An 18835-nucleotide genomic window follows, 5' to 3' on the forward strand; every position below is an offset into this window, starting at 1 on the left:
CTGGCTCCTTTTGGGACTGGCTATCTGGTGACTCTGGATGCAGCTGTATCCTCTTGGATGTTCACGTGCAGCTGCCAGGTCTTTCACTTTGAACAGAGCCTCAAAGTTTGATTTTAAAATAAGCTCAGATGTGAAAATACCTGTTGAAGAGAAAAGACAAATAACAGATGTGGGTTTTTGAAGTACTGCTTTTGACTTTCTGCAGAGTTGAAACATGTTCTTGCCATAGTAATGATGGAAACAAAGCTGTAGTGTTTTGATAGCTGTGTTGAGGGTTCGGAGCCTCTGTGTGATCCTGGTCCTTGAGGATGGCTTATTTGAGAGTGTGGAGCTCTGCAGCCAGATGCACTGCTATTTCCTAACACTGTGATGGGAAAACAACTTTACAGGATGATGAAATGCCTCTCCAGGTAGTGGTGCCTTCACCTTTCCTTTGTACATGAATTGCCCCTACTGCTGCCGTTCCCATTGCAGATCGTGTCTGTTCCAGCTTTTTTCATATTTCATTTCCTTCTGCAAGTGTTTCATTCCGTACAGTGAACAGGTAGCTGGTGTCCCCGTGTGTGGGACAAAGAGGAGGCCACCCAGCTGAGCGGGGGTGTGTGACTGTGCTGTGTTGGCTGCAGATAGAGCTACTCCATACAGATCTCTCTTGGCATCTCACTCCAGAAGAGGTGATAACAGAAGGGCACCATCCTGTTAGGAGCTCTCTGTCTGTGCCTAATTCCTAAGGGTGTTCAAGAGAAATGTTTGTGGCCACCTTAGGTCGGTCCTGGGGTTCTCTTTGCTCCTGTAGTCCAGGGGCTGTGATGAGTGCAAGGCTCTTCGCCTGTGCTCAGCAATTGTTGCAGCCTTTGGAGAGAAGCAGCTCAGGCATGGCTGGCAGCAGGGTGGGAGTGTGTGTGGGCTGAGGTAATGGAAAACAGGGCCAGGATGGGTGGCGGTTCTGGGCTCCTTGCCACCCAGACGGTCCCTCAGGGGCTAAGTTCATGCTCCTACCCAGATACCCCAAGCCATGTCCTGTCTCTTTTGCATGTGCATTACTGACTAGCAGCCAAACTCTCAACTTTTCCTTCCTTCTCTGTAGAACCAGCACCTAGATCCTTATTCTCCTCACTGTTTTCCCAAAAGGGCGTTAAAGACTGGATCCTACTTAGAAATGTCAGATAAAACTCCAAAAGAATGGGGTGGTTTGGAGCTCAGTGTTGGATGGAGCACAGTGCCTTTATTCCTGCCCTTGGCTAGTGGGCAGTAGTTTCTGGCAAGCAACAGCAAGTGCAATTGATTGTGTTGAGTGAGGTTTGGAGGTTTTGTGATCTGTTATTTATTAAGGATTGCTTTGTCTGAGCCTGGTTCTCAATGCGAACACAGAGAGCTGAGTGTGTATGATGGAGTGCAGGAAAAGTGATGCTGGATTTGCAGGTGTGCCTCAAGGGCCTGACTTGTCCTCGCATTTGCAGGTAGCACAGGGAATACCCTCCTGCCTGCTCACTGGTTTACCTGCATGGACACTTTTGGGAACAATTCTGTGTTATGTTTGATCAGCTCTTCAGTGACTGGCCTTTGGATTGTCTTACATAAATGAATTTTAAGCAGTGCCTAATTGGGACCAAGTAAATCAATCAAATATATCAAATGTTAATTAAGATGTGTGCTGTGGGGACCACATGTATGGCCTGCATCCAGTTGTATGAAGATGACTTTTGCTCTTCTCCTTTCTTCAAAAACTTCTTTTCTTCCACCACTTCTGTCACCTCTCCCTGACCAAGCCATAAGAGCCTCTATGGGAAAAGAATCCTGGGAGAAAACAAGCAAGAAAGGGCAATGAATAAAACAAGAGGGGAAAAGGTGGCCAAGGGTCAAAAGTGAGAATGGGAGAAGTGAAGAGCCTGGGAGGGATGCTCAGCAGGGCACCCTCTGACAGTGCCCACCCTCACTGAGCTGGCCATGCCAGTGCCCTGTGCTGCTGCCCAGAGCCTTGTCCAGGACAAGGGCACGGCCACCACCCTGCTTGTACTGCAAACAGCAAAGAGAAGGAACAGAGCTGGGCCTCTCAGACTTCATGTGCCTCATTCACCTCAAGCGATTACACCGGTACTAGAAAGAGTCTTTGAAGGCAATTTTGTTAGAAGGATCCTGGAGTCTTAGTCAACCAATTGCTGGAGCCTGAAGCCTGCTGAGCCCCATCCAATTCTGTTGACTTACTGTATTTAAGAGAAAACAGTTTTTCTTGCCTGTTTTCAAATTAAGCCTTAAGTTTTACATTGGTTATGGTTTTTCTTAATGAGTAATAATGGCAGGGAGAGTTAAAGATGTATTGTAGCTGTTGAGGTATTTGGCATTTCACCACTGCAGCCACCTTTATCCGTGCCTGTTCATGAAACTTTTCCCACTGCTCCTTGCATTTGTCCCAAAGCTTGTAATTGTGCTATTTTCCCAGGAATGTCCTTGATAAAAGGCTCCTAGCAGCCCTTTTCATGCTATTTTGAGGCAGTGAATGTTATCTGGGCACTGCTGTGAGTGGTGTAAACCTGTTCCCTGGGTGTACATGTGTGTGAGTACACCTGTACATGTGTACTGTACACAACAGTGCATAGCTACAGCTAATAAGTAAAGCTTCCAATTTAATAATAAGGCCACCTCTGGTGTTTAGGACATTGTTTCCTGTTTCTTAAATATTTTTCCCATACTTTCAAGCCTTTCCTTCCAATTTTCTACATGGAAAATAGATTTTAATTCAATAATTGTAGCTAAGGGCAATAACACGTAATTGGACCACTGAGTGCAGGGCCCTCAGCCAGTCCTTGTGATCTCCAGAGAGCACAGGACAGGGAGATTGGGGGATCTTGGCTTCATTTTTACTCTTGAATTAGGAGAGATGCTTCTACTTGTTCCCTCTGGGCTTCATGGTTCTAAACAGTCCTTTCCAACTCCTTCCTAGTTCTACATCTTGCCACAACATTCTTGCTTAGTCCTTCACTGCTCTTTAGACTTTTCAGTCTTCTGGTCCTTTTCAGTTCCTCCTCCCAGTCTTCCCTAGCCACTGCTGTTGGAGCAGCATGGCCTGTCCCTGATCTCTGGGAAAAGCTTGGACACCAGTGCAACCATGGTGCTCCTGCATGAATCTGTCCCCTGTCTGGGTTGCTTGGCAGTGTCCCTGAGAGCCCAGCTGTGGCTGGTGCCCTCATTGTGGCCATGGTGGAGAACACTGATGAAAGCCCTGCTGCTGTACCTGCAAGTGGGTGGAGCTCTGCTTGCAGGAGACATTTGTGCATGCCCCAGGAGAATGGGACTTCCAGAGATGTCTTTTTACTGATCTGTGACATTGCAGAAAAATGGCATTTTCCAATATTTTTTAGTGTAAATCCACCCATATGACATTTTCTAAATCCATGCTCTGATGCAAAGTGTGGCTACAGTTCCTCTTCAGAAAGATTAGTAGAAACACAGGGTTTCCAGTGATGTTTTCAGAAACTGAGCTGTCTCACAGCCCACCCTGAGTTCCTCCAGGGTCACTCATTCACTTGTGTCACCACTGGGGACAGTGACACAGGGCATTGAGAGGTCTGTGATGTCAGCAGTCAGTGCCTGCCTCAGCCCTGAGCTGCCCCTGCAGTGTCCCTGCCAGCTGTGGGGACATGGGTGGCCATGCACGTTGTGTGGGGTCCTGCCCTGAGGCAGCAGCTGGGGCAGAGGGCAGGAGCCCAGGGTGGTGGTGTGGGGAGGGATGGGTCATCCCACAGACAGGACTTGAGATGGGCACTTGCTGGAGACAGCTTGATTCAGAAGACTTCAGTCAAAGAGGTTTATGTTTAAGAGCTGTTGAGCTGAAAAGCTCTAAGTTAAGGAAATATTAAGTTTTGAAGCTTAACAGCTTGTGATTTTTTTAATTTTTTTTTTTTTAGGGAAAAGTGAAACCATAGAGGAATATAAATCCAAGGAGCCAAGCCCTAGGATTTAATGCAGTGCAAAGGCTGAAAAGTGGAATTTCCCACTGGTTTGTGTAGGGTTGTCTGCAGAGGTTGGCCTGTTCTTGCCTCCCTTCAAAAGCATTCTAGCAGCTGTCTGATGCTTTCAGAGGGGAGCTGCCGTGCTCCTGGGCACTGGAATCAAGGAAAACCCATGTCTGTGTCCACCCTGTGCCAGACACTGGAGCAGGGTGGCCGGGCTGGGGGACACAGGGTGGGGGCAGGCTCTAGCTAAGGGGCCCTGGGCACTGGAGAGGGGCTGGATACCCAGGAGAGCAGGGTGTTGAAGCAACCCACTGGTCTGCCCTTTAGCTTGAGATGTCATCATTGTCAGGGATTACCCTCATTGCTCTGCTGATAAAGCACTGGGATTTGTTTATGAGAATGCTGGAGCTTTTAGAGGAATCGGAGGTTTCAGTCCCAAAATCCCACTGAAAATCCAAGGGGTGTTCCAGTGGAGTAAAACCTTTATAAACTCTGAAACCCTGCCTGCTGAATAATGAAACCCTCTCTAGGGTTTCTTTTCTCTTATAAAGTGATGATACACATCAGAATAAGGGCTGTAGCATGCTGGGTTCCCCCTCTGCAAGGGGCCACAAGACATCCCTGTGGTCAAGAGCTGGAAGGGAACAGTTGCCTCTGTTCCCAAGAAGTCCAAGCTGTGATGGCTGAATCCAAGGCCTGACTGTTCTTCACCATATTCCTTCTGCAAGACTGTGCCTGAATGTGGTGGAGCTGAGGCTGAAGTCCTGTCCCCCTGGACAGTTCAGGGTCATTTTGAGGTGGCTCTTCTGTCAAATGGCAGTAACTGCAAAGCATCCCCTCCTTCCCTGAGTGTCCACACGATGTGGCAGAAGTGTTCCTTACCTTGGGATGAAGTTGTCTTTCTGTGCGTAAACTGGATAAAGGCAGAACATGCACCCCTTTCAGTCAGTCTGAAAGTTGTCTTTCCTTTTACCAAGGCTTTCAGATTCAGAAAACCTCTTCAGCTGGATTTTCTGTAAGGAAAAGTTTGCTTATAGAACAACACAAGGCTGGAAATGCAGATAACAGGAGCAAACCACACATGGATTTGCTCACTGGCAGCAGGGCTGGGATGTAGAGCCGAACTTGGTCTTTGTACAACATCAGCCCAGGTTTTTAATTTTAATTTAAATCTTGGTGTGCCAGATGCAGCAGGGCCAGATCCTGGCCATTCCTGCTGGCTTCTCTTTCACATTCCAAAGGGGTATCTGGGGTAGGAAGGCTTCCCATTCAAGCATGCTCTTAAGTCCTTGGTCCCATTGAATGGGCTCCATGCTCTGTGAAATGCCTGCTCCTCATGGGATGTGGACCAGTGGAGCAGGGCGAGGGAAGCTCATTTCACCGGGGGCACCTTCACTGCCCTGCAAGTGAAAGGTCAGGCTGCTCAGACTTTGATTTGAGCTGCTGAAGGGTGGTCACTAATCCAATAAGCCACCGAGGGACTGTAGGACACAGCCTTAATTCAGGCATTTGCAAGGGTGAGTGGAAGGCAGTAACCCAGGAGCTCCCAGGGTGTCCTGCAGTGCACGCTCCTACCTGGCCCTGTCTTGGTTTATGAAGTGTTGAGAACGTCAGGCTCTCAGGAACTGCTGTGCCAGCCTTCACACCCTGAGTGTGCTGTAAGAAAAATAAACACCCTCAAAGGTTTTCCAGTGGGCATCAGCTTCTCTGGCTAGATTTGTGCTGGGAATCTGATCACACAGGAGCCTTCAGCAGTGGAGCAACAGGTTTGGGTGTGGAGCTTTTAATATGATATATATATATATATATATATATATACGAGTGTGTGTGTGTATGTGTGTATATATATATATATATATATATATATTTATATATATATGTACATACACACACACACTTGTATATATTCATAACAGCATGGCCGCTAAATGATATTTCTATTTTTTCAGAGACATGTATGAGCTGCCTCTTCTCTATACTGTGCCCCGTCTGTGTTGTTGAAGACTGGTAGTCTGAAATTTACCCAATATTGGTATTCTTTTCCAGGTAACTTTTTGGGTATTGAAGATTTTGGGGTTTTGTCAGACTACTGAGGCACAAAGGATGGATCTATTTTAAAAAAGGACTTTTGTGATTACAAATACAATAATTGAAAGAAGAAAACCCTCATGTGCCCTCTTTAAAACAACCCCTCGTGTTGCCCTGGCAGTTTTTGCTGTTTGACATGTCCAGGTCCTTCTGGCCTGTGTGAATCCAAGTCCTTCAGGTCATGGCTGTGGGGGCAGCTGTGCTACCAGCACATGGCTCCTCAGCGTGGTCTGGGCCAGCATCACCTGGGATGAGTTTTTCCATGCGTAGCTCACAGCTCTGTTGTAGCTGCTGTAATTTTACATGCTGTTGGGGCAATTACAATGATAAATGTTAGCAGCAGCTTTACAAATTCCTTTTTGAGCTGTTCTGCTTCCAGCCAGGTGCAGCAGCCCTGGGCCACCTTGGGTATTGGGCAGAGCCATCAGTGGCTGTCTGTGGAGCTTTTTCTTGGAGGCAAGTGATGGAAAAGCCCGAGGAGCAGTCAAAGCTCATGCTCACAGGTGACTGTGAGACTTTTGGAGGAGTTACTGCCCCTGGCTTTGCAGAACTCCTGTGTGCGTTGGGCAGCAGATCCTGGACTTAGCAAGGTGAGGGGCTGGTGGTGGGCATGACCCTGTACCTTTCCTGTGGGGCTGAGCAGCACCTCCTAGCATGAGATGGCACAGGCTGGGCTTCTGCCACCCAAACTGCTTCCAAGAAATGAGGTACTGGTGATGATTAGGGATATATGGAATATTTTCACATCTAAGTTAAATACTATGATCTTGTGAGTCCCCAAATTCTGAATCGTTTCAGTGTAGGCATCTCGGTGAGCTCAACTTGTAGGGCTCAGGATGGTGGCTCTGATGTTCTTGGCCATGTGTGAAAACAGCTTTCAGCTGTGGCAAGGTGCCATGGGACTGCCAGGACAGGGATGCATGGGGCCTCTGATGTTGGTGACATCAGCAATTGACAGCAGTTTGGGTTTTTGGTTGGTTTTTTTTTTTTAAACATGCAGATCCATAAGACCAGAAGTGTGAAGTCTGTTAGATACATCACAGACATGTGTTAGTGCTGGAAATTTTATAAGGACTTGCTTTGATCACTGTTTTAAAACTTAATGTTTTCTGTGCCTCTTGAGCCTGAAACTATGGGCCAAAAAACCCTGTGACTTGATACCTGAAGGCTCCCCAGTGATGAACTCCAGGGATTAAAGATGTTGCTTGATTTGTGGCTGAGAGTGCCGGGGGAGCGAGCACCTCAGTCCCTGCAGAGGTGGGAGCAGCTGGGCCCGACACGCTGCACTGATGCACGCTGTTATTTGAGTGGAGAATTTGGAAAGCTCAGAGTTCTGAGCTAGGGTTATGTTCTCACTTAATAAGGTGTTAACTGACGTTGGGTGCTCTTTGGAGAGTTCGGCTATGTGTGGAGGTTAACGGTTCCTGGCATCTTGTCTGCTATAAACGAGCTTTCAGACAAGAGGAAAGACTTACCACACGCTATCAGCGTGTGACTTTTTTTTCCCAAAAAAGCAAACCCCCAAACAAACAAAAAAAATACTCCCCAAAGCTAAGGCGGAGGAAGCCTCTGGGCTTTCCCCGGGGCTGCGGGCGGTGCGGGGCGGCGGAGCGGCCGCTGGAGGGCAGGCGAGCCGTGCGGAGCGGCGCCGGCAGCGCCGCTCTGACCCCGCTGTCCGCGTCCCGCCGGGGAGCGGTGCCGGGCCCGTGGACCGGGCGGCCGCGGCTGTCCCGGCCCGCGAGGGGCCGCTCCGGGGCTGCCGGGCCCCGCTGCCGCCCGTCCGGGGCTCGACGGGCACGGGACGCGCTCCTGCCCCGCCGGAGGTGAGGGCGCAGCGGACCCCGGGCAGCCGCGGCCACAGTGTCGGTGAACGGGGCAGCGGCCGCTGTGCCGGGGGTTCCGAGCCCCTCGCGTCCCGGGCGAGCGGCGGCGCCGCCCGCTCTGTCGGGCCGGGCAGGGCTCGGGGGAGCCCGACCCCCTCCCTCGCTTACTCTCTAAAAAACGCTTCCCCGGCCGGCGCTGCCCGCGGCCGGGCGGTGCCCCTCCGCGCAGGCGGTGCCAGCCCCGGGTCCGCCCGGGCGGGTCCCGCCTCCCGCTCCGCGCCCCGCGCATCGCTATGCCGCCCGCCCGGAGCGCGCAGCGCGGCGCGGGGCGCGGAGCGGAGCCCGGAGCGGGGCGCGGCGGCGGCCGAGAGGCTCCATCCGCCCGCCGGGGCTGGCCCGGCCCGGGGGGACGCGGGGGGGCACTTGCTGATGATCGGAAGTTACTGACAATAAGCACCTTCATCCCCCCAAAGGCGGAGAGAGGGAGAGGAGGAGGAGGAGGAGAGACAGGGGGAGAGGAGAGCTGATGCCTGACGAGTCACTCGGCGGAGGCAGAGCGGGCGGTACCACAACTTCCCGGCGGCGCGGAGCGGCGCGGAGCAGCGCGGCGGGGATCGGAGCTCGCCGGCCGGATCGCTCCCATGTCAGCGCGGCGGCGGGGGACTGCGCTCCGCTAGCGACCAACCGCCGGCCAACCCCCTCCTCGCCCAGCGATGTATTCACTGCTCTCAGCCTGCACTTGCCTGTAAGGATTATGGCATATTTCTAAATATTTTTTTTAATGTTTAAAAATATTTTAATTTTTTTTTTAACTTTCATTCTGGAGGCTCCGGTTGCATTTTCCTTGCAGCCAGGTGGTAATGGGGACCTCAGCCTTTTTATAAGCAGAGCATCGCTCTGAACCCTTTAAAAATTGCAAACAAAAACAAAGAAAAAACCAAGCAAAACAAAAATCAACTTTAATCATTCTACCGCATCATTTGATCTTTTGTTGTTTTTTTTTTCTCCTCTCCAGATGTTTACATTTCCTGCTGCTGTGCTTTCAGGTACAGGTACGTGTCCTTTCTGTCCTCTCTCGCTTTTGGTTGTAAAATAGAAACAAAGGCGGCGTGCTGACCTCGAGTGCCAGGCAGGTTTGGCTGGGGCTTTCACTTGTTTCCCTCCAGTTTTTATAGCTGTATTAAACCGAGCCCCGCACCAGATGCTGGAGTGTCACTTGCCCTGGACCGGGGCTTCCCCTGTGCTCAGCTCCCGTCCCGTGCCCCGCTGTGCTCTGCCGCCGCTACGGGCAGGGGTGCAGCCGGTGCGCCGGTAGCCTGCCGTAGCAGCATCCTCTGGAGTGCATTAGCCTGGCTAATGATGTGAGAGGGAGTGCTGGACTCTCCTTGCACAATGTTGATTGATGCACTTGCCTTGGAAGAGCAGGCGCTCTCCTGCTCGCCCTTTTTTCCCATTTCTTTTTTTGTTTTTCGCCCGTCTCTTTTTTTTAAATTTAATTTTTCTTTTCTTTTTTTTTTCTCCCCCTCTTCGGTAACTCACTCCCAAAACCCGATGCTTTGAAAAACACAAGTTTTCCTAGCCAAGAGAAGGAGGCTGCGTGCTCCCTCCCCATTATTCTGTAGAACGCCGTCCAAGTCAGCTCCAGCCTTTGATCCTGTCTCGGCAGGAATGAGGCCGTTGGAGGAACACCCTGAGCGAGGCTCTGCAGCCCAGGTGCCCGCGGGTTGGGGATGGCAGCTGCCCCAGTGCCTCAGGGCTCTGAGCTGGACATCCTGGAGCGCGCCCACCTGCGGGGCCGCGCAGAGCAGGTGCCGCTTCGGTGGCTCTGGCCACCTTCCCGCCGGAGCGGGGGGACACTTGTGACACCCTTGGCCCTGAGTTGTGCTTTGGCCGGGATTGCACCTGCTCAGCCTCTCCAGATCCCCAACGGCAGCAGGGCATGGTCCTGGATGAGCACAGCCTTGGAGGGGGCTCTGTCTCTCTGGCCAAGCTAAAACCCGAACCAGCCCCATCCCCTGCTCTCCCACCCATCCAAAAAATGCCCGATCACATTTTTTTCCTCATCCCCTCCAAAAAGTGCAGCTCGAACCCGACACCAGCAGAGCCGGCCCTGGCGGAGCAGCCTCCCCAGCAGGAGAGGATCCGCAGCTGTAAATTACCCTGCCGTTGGAAGGTGTTTGCTCTGGTTCTCTGGTGCGGGTTTTTTTCAGCCCGAGGAATCACAGGCTGCGCAGGGCTCGCAGCGCCGGAACCCTTTGCAGCAGGGAGAGGGTTTTTTGCGCTTGTGCGGTAACTGAAGTTAATCAGCCCTCCAGCCCCCTTCCTCTCCCCCTCCCTTCGGTGCTTTTAGTGAATCAGAAAAAGTTTGGCTGGCTGCCTGGAAAGCACTTGCTAAAATCTGATCTCTTACTTCAGCAGCCTTAAAACAAAGTTATTGGCATTTATACAGTTGGAGCTTGCAGGCTTCCAAAGCAATAAAATAATAATATAAAAAAAAAAAACTAGGAAAAAAAGAAGAAAGCTCTGTGCTCTGGTGCTATTAGAACCATACTTGCTACCTTTTGTGCTGATTTTGCAGCGTTTTGGGGGCTGTGAGGTGGGATGGCTGCGCCGGGCTCTGCGGAGGTGTCCTGGCTGCGGCTGGAGAGGTGGCGGAGCTCGCTGGGTGACACACGCAGAGCCGAGCTCCTTCGGCGATTGGTGTGGGGAGCCAAAACATTAGATTAGTCATACTCGAGGGCCTTCGAGTGAGTGTTTACAGTATTAATGGTAGATGAAAAGATGTGAATGCTGTAAGTTTTTATTGCCCATTTTGTTACACTTTCTTTCTGGATTTATTCATGGGATTACATGTTTTGAGCCTGAATGGGACCAAGGGATTATAGGATTTCTTTAATAATGATCAGTTTGGGTAGGAGTTAGCCTTTGGTGAACTGGAGTAAATTAATGCATCACTTAGGTTTAATATTTATTTAGTCTAAAGGAAGTTGTTTAGTTTTTCTTAAAGGGCTCTGTGTTGTATTGGGGAGATTTAAGAGTTCCTGAAGGGGATTATATTCTAAGGCTGCCTCTCGCCCTGCGTTCAAGCCATGATCTGTGGCTTGTCCTGTGTGCTGGTCTTAGAATTACTCTGCTCTGCTGCTGCCTGGCACCTGTGGCTCTGTGTGCAGAGGTAGAAATCACCCCAGTGTGTGTGGGGCTGGAGGGATTCTGAGACAAAACACCATGGTTTGGGTATGCTCTGTGTGTTCTGGTGGATCCTTGTGTGCAAGGGCTGTGGTGCATTGACGTGTGAGCTGCTGCAGTTCTGTGGTGGGGGCTCAGCTCTGGCCAAAAGCTTTCTCATAGACCCCAAGGCCACCCTGCAGCCACCAGAGGGTGATGGGGCAGGTGTTGTATCTCCTGTGGGCAGGTTATGGCAGCACTGGGAAGCGCTCCCTAGCCCTGGCCACAGGGAGGCCGGAGGGTTGGGAGTTTCCAGGACAGGATTTAGACCCCTGGATGAGTTGGACTCCTCCAGGACATTGCCATCGTGTGACATTTCCACCAAGAAGCGCAGGGATTAACACGTGGTGGGACAGAGGGGAGCACTGCTGGAGCATGGGTGCAGCACAGCCCTGGGAGCAGCCCTGGACCTCACAGGGCTGCCTGGAGGAGAGGTCATTCACCTTCCCTTGGGACAGCAATGCCCCTGTCTTGTTGTCTTCTCTTGCCTCTTAGGAAGTCACTCTGATGCTTGGAGTTGCTGCAGTTCCAAAGCAGGGACACTGGATACCCTTGCAGACCCTGGAGACAATAATTTATTTATGCAGGTTGTTCTTAGGAATGCTCTTTCGCTGATGGTTACTGAACTCTCCCTCTATCACGTCTTTAGCATTTTTCAGTTTATTCTCCTGCCTTTTCACACTTCCAGGAGCAATTTCTCTTCCATGTGCTTTTTTGTTCTGTATGCCGCAGAGTGGTTTTGGCTTTGGCTTTGGAGTCAATCTCTGCTCTACAAGCAGGTGAGAAACCCCAGAAGCACCTTGCAGGGTTGAAGGGGATTGCCCCATGCTGTGCTGGCTCTAGCAGCACCAGTGACCCTGAGGATAACAAATTTGGGGACATGAGATCTCAGAGGGCCCCTTTGCCAGGGCAGGTGGGGGCTGGAGGCAGATTCAGTGTAAGTTGAGCAGTAGGATCCGAGGTTCTGAGTGCTGTCCTGGTTTGCAAGAGCTTCCAGCTCTTCTGTCCCTGAGCCATCTCAAGTGCATGGGCAGGCAGAGCACGGGGCAATGCCAGCGTGGGCTGCCCTGGCTGTGCTGCAGAGCAGAGGGTGGTCCTGCCCCAGCCTCTTCCCTGCCTGATAAACCTCGCTGCGTTCTCCTACACGGAGTGCATCTGTCTTAGATTATGAAGAGGTCCCTGATAGGGCCAAATCCTTTGCTTTTATGGCTCTTGTAGGTTAAGATCCAGCTTTGGAATCTGATCCAGAAGCACAGAGGAGGTCAGAGGAATGCACAAGGCAGCACTAGGCTATTTTCACATCTGCTGGTGTTGTGTAAGAGGAAGGCTGCTGTGTGCCATGCCAATAGCAACTTATGTTTCTCCTAAGCTCCTGTGCAGCGACAGACAGTTATTGTTTGGGACATTGTAAAGTGAGACACGGAGAAGTGTTGCTTCCACACGTTCAGTGAGCCAGATCCTGCGGTCTGGCGAAGCCACACACAGCACATGTCAGAGGCGTGAGCCTGCTGAGCAGCTCCCTCCCCTCTCCCTGCCTGCTGATCCATGGCTGTCCTCCCTGGGACAAGCAGGACGGGTGGTGAGTGCCACCAGATAGCTCTGGGGACTCACTGTGAAGAAGCCAAAGGAGGTCCTGGTCACAACCCGCCCAGCTTGCCTTGGCTGGCCGCCCCCCATGCGGGTGTGCAGCAGTGCTGGAGCCACAGCTCCCTGCCTGGCCTGTCCTTGCCCTCCTGGTGCCAGCACCGAAGGAAGGTAGCTGGACTGCACATCACCAACAAGGTTATTCCCATGTCTCCCCTCCCTGCAGATGGGCACCCACCTGCCTTTGTCCTCTCTGGGTGGCACAGTGTCTGTCTTGAGGCGGTGCCAAGGCTGCGTGTGCTGCCAGGGATGGAGCTTTGGCATCCCCACATTGCTCCTGAAGCGCTGTGGGATGGGGTAGGTGGTGCCTCTGTGGGCTGCTCCTTCCTTGAGGTCAAGCCCTGCGTGCCAAGACTCCTTGGGGCCCAGAGCCCCCCAGGCTGGGTGATCCTGTGCCTGCCCTCTCTGCTCAGCCTGGATTGGGAACACCACGTCCTCGGCACAGCATCCCTGTGCCAGTACCTGCCTCCTGCTCCACGAGGGTGGAGAAGTCATGCTGAAAAGGACAGAATATGGCAAATGTGGTCTGTGCAAGGCTGGGCAGCTCTCTGTTGATTTTTCGGATTGCACCTGCCTCGATTACTAGGCAGTGAGAAGACCAGAGAAACTGCGTAAGCAAAGCCCGAGTCAATGAGCAGAGGAGCTCAGCCATGTGGAAGTGCTTGGCCCCATCATGAGCTGGAGCTGATGGGATGGTCCCTGGCTTTGGCTCCATGCTGTGCTGGACTCCCAGTGGTGGATGTAGTTCCTGATGGTATGGCTCTGCTGGGCTGCAACCTGCAGAGGCAGGGTCCTGTTGTACATGAAAGTGTTTGTTCCAGTTGCAAATGCCCTTGCTGTTCAGGAAATAACCATGTGGCTTGCCACAAGGGATTTTTATTCCCTGCTGCTGACTCATTGCACCAGAATACCAAGAGTTGTGTCCTGAAGCTGCCCCGTGTATCCTGCTTCTGCCTCCTGAACTTTGGGGAGCTTGGGCTTGTGGAGGAAGAGGAGACTCATTGGAGCAGTTGCCTGGGCTGGAGCAGGGAAGCTGAGTGGCAGTGGGCTGGTGCTTGGGCTGATGTGTGCTGGGGCTCTCCTGTGGGAGGGGTGAGACTCAGCTTAGCTCGGGGGAGCGTAGCTGTGGGTCTTGCTCCTCACAGATGGGGATGTGCAGCCTGTGCCCCACCAGCAGCTCTTGGCTGCCTGCCCTGGGCACACCATGCCTTTGCTTCTCACTGAAGGTCCCCAGCCCTTCAAAGCGCTGGGGTGGGTTCTCTGCCACAAAGAGCCCTCAAAGACATTTAGCAGGAAGATTTGCAAAGCTGTTTCCAGATTCTCACCCCAATGAGGCTGACCCAAACGTGAGCTGCTTCAGCATTTGGGGGCTTGGTTTTGCTGTGGCAATGGGCAGCAGAGCAGAGCTCCTTGGGCTCTTTCCTCTGCACCCCTGCATGAGTGCAGTTTGCTTTTCCAAAGCTCCAGAGATGTGTGAGGTGCTTCAGAGGAACAGAGATGGACATGGGCATTGTTGAGGAGAGTGCCTAGAAGGACACCATGAAGTTCAGCTTTTAATTGGATGCAGTGTGATGGGTGTGTTGTATTTTGGTTTTGCTTTCCTTATTGCACCTGACAAGTACAAGACTGGATGGGGGCGAGGGGCGCGGGGTTTGGAGCAGTGCAGGATTTGAAGTGGTGTGAGGTTCAGTGTGGGGTTCAGGGCAGTGTGGGATTCTGAGAGGTGCTGGGTTTGGAGCAGTGCTGGGTTTGAAGTGGAGTGGGATTCACAGAAGGAATTCCTGCTCAAACTCAGAATTAGTTTTTCTTACAGAGTAGCTTGGCTGTAGCACACCAAGGTGGGAGAGAGAAGAGCAGAATGGGCCAAGGGTGGCAGTGCCTGAGCTCTGTGGTTGTGGCTGGCGTGTGGGATGCAGCTGGTGCTGTGAGTGACTGCTGAGGGTTGCAGGAGGCACAGGGAGGATGAGCAGCACTGGGGGCTTGGGCAGCCACACTGAATACTTGGTTTTGCTGTAAGCTGATAGCACCGAGCTGGTCAGCCAAGCCTCTCTGCTCTGTGAGACTGACCTCAAGAGAGAGACTCATCTGGGACTGAAAATCATTATTTTGGATATATAAGCTACTTCCCAGATCCTTGGGAGTATTTTTATGTATATCTTCCTTTCCTTAGGATTCTGTTTTGCTCTTTCCTCTTCTCCCTTGCAGAGCTTCTTTTGCTTTGTTTTTCCACAGATTTAGATACTTTATTATGATAAGTGCAGGTGAAAAAATGTGTTAATGGAACATGATTTAAAAAGGGAGAAGAGGAATGGTTGCTGTTGGTGCCTGGACAGGGATGGGGTCTGTGAGCTGCCAGGGTCCCTGCCTGGGGTCTGTGAGCTGCTCTGGCCTGGGAAGCCTGGGGTGGGTTGTGCTGGTGGAGCTGGGAGCCCTGGGCCCAGGGAGGCACCTAAATGCCCTCCTGGCTGTGAGATGCTCTGCTGCAGGGCATGGCCTTCCTGTGCTCTGATGCTGAAACCAGGGGGCTTCCACCTGGGTACTTGTGGCCTGGAAGGTCCAGACATGATTGTTTTTCTTTCCTTCCCTTGGTTTTTGTGTTTTGCTCACCTGCTGTGCCATAACAGCAGGTACAAGCAGAAATTATGCAGAGCTGTGCAATGTGCTGCCTACCTAGCATGTCGCCTCTGTGTCCTGATGCCTCTCCAGATGTCCATGGAGGATTAGGCATCCTGCAAAGCAGCTGGAAGGAAAGTAAGGAAAAAAACCCCAAAATATAAAAGACCGTCTGGCTCTGCAAAAGTATTTTGCTGTTGCCATTCAGCAGCCTCGCCATAGCATGAAGAGAAAGAAAGGGGAACAGAGAGGAAGGAGGAGGCTTAGCCTGTCATGGTCTGTGTGTTTCCCTTTGTGCTGCCTCCTCACAGCCCCAGGGGCTGAGCCGACTGCCAATCTTCCCCCTCCAGGGGCTGGGCTCTGGTTGTGCCCCGGTGCGTCCGTGTGGGGCTGGTTCCCTGGGCAGTGCTGCCCCTGCCCCTGCCTGCTCTGCCTACACAAACAGCTGCATTTCAGGCTGAACCACACGGCAGTGACAGCACATCCTCCCCTTTGCCAGGCTCTCTCACACCCTGCTCACTGTGCCTTTCCATGGAGTTACTGCCTTGGTTCTGCTGCAGCCAGGAGAGCCAGAACACTTTTAACCTCCGGAGCTCAGGGTGCAGAACAGCTCTGCTGATGTCCATGGCTCCTTGCCTGGGCTGCTGCTGCTCTGCCTGCGGGGCTGGAGCTGGGCTGGTGCTGCTGCTGCTGCTGCTGGAGGTCCACGTTGCTTTGGAGGCTGTGGGAGAAGAGGGGAAGATCTCAGGCTGTGGCATTGGGGTAAAAGGCCTCAAGTTGTACCAGGGAAGGTTTAGATGGGATATTAGGAAAAAATTTCTTCAACAAAAGTCTTGTCAAGCACTGGAAGAGTGGAACCACCATCCCTGGAAGTGTTCAAAAGATGTGTGGCACGCGAGCACCTGGTTGAGCCATGGGCTTGGCAGTGCTGGGTTAACAGGTGGATCACTGATCTTAGAGGATTTTTCCAACCTAAATGATTCTGTGATAAGAAGTGGGCAGTGGGGAATGGCCCAGCACATCCTGCTCACTGTTGTGTGGCTGGTAATGGACAGGAGATGGGGCAGAGTCCAGCCCATGGGCTCACCCATGTGGAGATGGAAGCAGGGGCAGGTTGGGGGTGCTGGCACTTGCCCCAGGCAGACCCAGAGCCCCCATGGTGGCCAGGCTAAGGGGCTGGATCTGGAAACAAGGAGGAGCTGGCACTGAGGGAAAGCAGGGTGGACAGGGGCCCAGTGTGCCCTGTGATTCCTCTGCTTGTCTTTTAAAATCCAAATGGATGGATGCTAAATCTTGGTGAAGGTCTCAGAGAAGTGCATGTTGTGTGGATAGAAATGTTGGGATGCAGCAATTAATAGTGGATTGCTTTTCTTACAAGGTATTCCCAGCACTCCTTAGTCCTCCCTGTTCCTTTTTCTCCCTTTTCTCCTGTATGTCAAATCCCTTTTTTCCTGCTAGAATACTGTCTTTGGCATAATTTTGAAGGACAGCTTGTTAAAAAGCTTTTGTATCTTTTGGAATACCTGAGCTGCTCTTGCACAGAAATCCAGAATTAACAGAAAAATGCAGGGAGCAGCGGTGAGCCTGGTCAATGACTGTGAGTAGTGTGTGTGCTGGGTGTCTGTAGGCATGGCTGCTGGGATGGGAAGCCCTGGGAAGATAAATTAGAAAGTGGGTGAAGGACATTTTTGATAGAAGGGCATTTTGCTGCTTCTCTGATGGTTTTTATCCATTTGAGGAGAGGGGTGGTCTGGAAAGCTGGCAGTGCTGGCAGTGCCCACCGGGACTGGGGTCACTTCCCTCCTGTCACACCCTGGCTGATCTCACAGCCCGGCTGCATCGCTTCTCCCCTTGGAGTATGGGGTACAATCCTGATCAGATAATTGGATTTGCCTTCCCAAGCTGAATTCAAACCACAGGTGGAATTGGACTGCATTGTAGGAACAAACGGAGTAGAATCTGTGCTCTGTTTCCAGCCGTGTTCTCCAGCTCTAACACGAAGCTGCTTTTGGCCCCCTTACTCTCCCAGGCAGGAGGGTTATGACCCTGCATGAGCAGCCTCAGTCCCTGGGTGTGAGGCTGCACTGTAGGACTGCACAGGGCAGTGCAGTATTGATTAGCTGTACAATAAATTATGATGTATGTAGGTGCAGGTTTCTGACCCTGTGGTCACGACCTTGCGGTGATTGGGAGCGTCCTGGCCAGCTGAGATCAGAGCAGCGCCAGCAATCGATGGGGCAGCAGCAGCTCTGCTGCAGGACAGCACTGCTGCTGCTGCTGCTGCTGCGGGACAGCACTGCTGCTGCAGGACAGCACTGCTGCTGCAGGACAGCACTGCTGCTGCAGGACAGCACTACTGCTGCTGCAGGACAGCACTGCTGCTGCAGGCACTGGCACCTTTGTCCTGGGGAGCAGGCAGTGCTTCAAGCTTCCCCTGCAATCCACCTGGAGCTCCGTGCTGGGAGCTGGGCTGTGCCAGCCTGACCCCAGGCTGTGGGCAGGGGGGGGGACTCTGTTGTGTTTCCATTGGGATTCTCAAAGCTGGAACATCTCAGGCTGGAAGGGAGGAGTGAGGGCAGCTCTGGCCAGCATGGAGAGTCTGCCCTGCTCATCACAGAACGAGAATGGTTTGAGCTGGGAGGGAACTTGAAGCCCACCTCATTCCCCCCCTGCCATGGCAGGGACACCTCCCACTGTCCCAGGCTGCTCCAAGGCCCAGTGTCCAGCCTGGCCTGGGACTCTGCCAGGAATGAAGCACCCCCGAGGCTGCCAGAGCTTCAGGAGGGTTTGGACAGCACAGGGTGGGACTGTTGGGGTGTCTGTGCAGGGCCAGGGGTTGGACTGGATGATCCTAATGAGTACCTTCCAATTCAGAATATTCTGTGATTCTCTGGGCAATCTGTGCCAGTGCCTGGCCACCTTCCTAACATCTTATCTATAGATCTCTTCTTCTTTTACTTTAAACCCATTCCCCCTTGTCCTGTAATAAATGGGAGCAGTCTGCCAGCAAGGCTTTGTGCTGTTTATGTTGAAGGAGTAGGTAATAGGAATTTAATTGCTATTCAAATGTAGCAAACAAGAAAATGGAATTGATTTGCTCAGCTTTCATTTCTGGGAGCCTGATTTCCCCAGTGTGCCCCATCACCGTGTGAGCCAAGACACCGAGCACCATCAGGTTCAGTTGTGGGTTTCACTTCCAAAGGAAATTTGTGCAAAGTCTGATCTGAGGTCAGCAAGGCTGAGCTGGCAGAGCTGCCCTGTGCTGGGTCTGGCCCTGGCGGTGGCACCTGAGGGTGTCCCCAGACCAGGCAGGGACGGGGGATGTCTGGATGAGGCACGGGGCCTTACATCCCCCCAGTGCTCAAAGAAAGGGCTCCTGGGGGATCCCCAGCTTCATGCCAGCGTCTCATGTCTGTGTCTGCCCATGTCTGGCCTGAATTTTCCCCCAGCAGCATTTTCCCACTGTTGGTGACTGGTGATGGACGGATC

The 18835-nt window shown here is 52.3% G+C and overlaps 1 protein-coding gene across 3 annotated transcripts in view; it reads left to right on the forward strand.

Moving 5' to 3' along the window:
* Positions 1 to 7774: 7774 nt before the first annotated feature.
* Positions 7775 to 18835, forward strand: part of FGF18 (fibroblast growth factor 18) — an 87675-nt gene continuing 76614 nt past the window's right edge. For 2 of the 3 annotated variants that reach the window (XM_030957338.1, XM_030957336.1), the window contains exons 1-2: positions 8331 to 8609; positions 8880 to 8916. In XM_030957338.1, coding sequence (XP_030813198.1) covers positions 8578 to 8609; positions 8880 to 8916 — 69 coding nt within the window. In that variant the 5' untranslated portion in view covers positions 8331 to 8577. Of the gene's footprint in view, positions 7865 to 8330; positions 8610 to 8879; positions 8917 to 18835 lie in introns of those variants that run through there. The other variant, XM_030957337.1, reaches the window with a different exon arrangement.

The sequence above is a fragment of the Camarhynchus parvulus genome, chromosome 13, assembly GCF_901933205.1.
Source record: "Camarhynchus parvulus chromosome 13, STF_HiC, whole genome shotgun sequence".
Taxonomy (NCBI): Eukaryota; Metazoa; Chordata; class Aves; order Passeriformes; family Thraupidae; genus Camarhynchus; species Camarhynchus parvulus.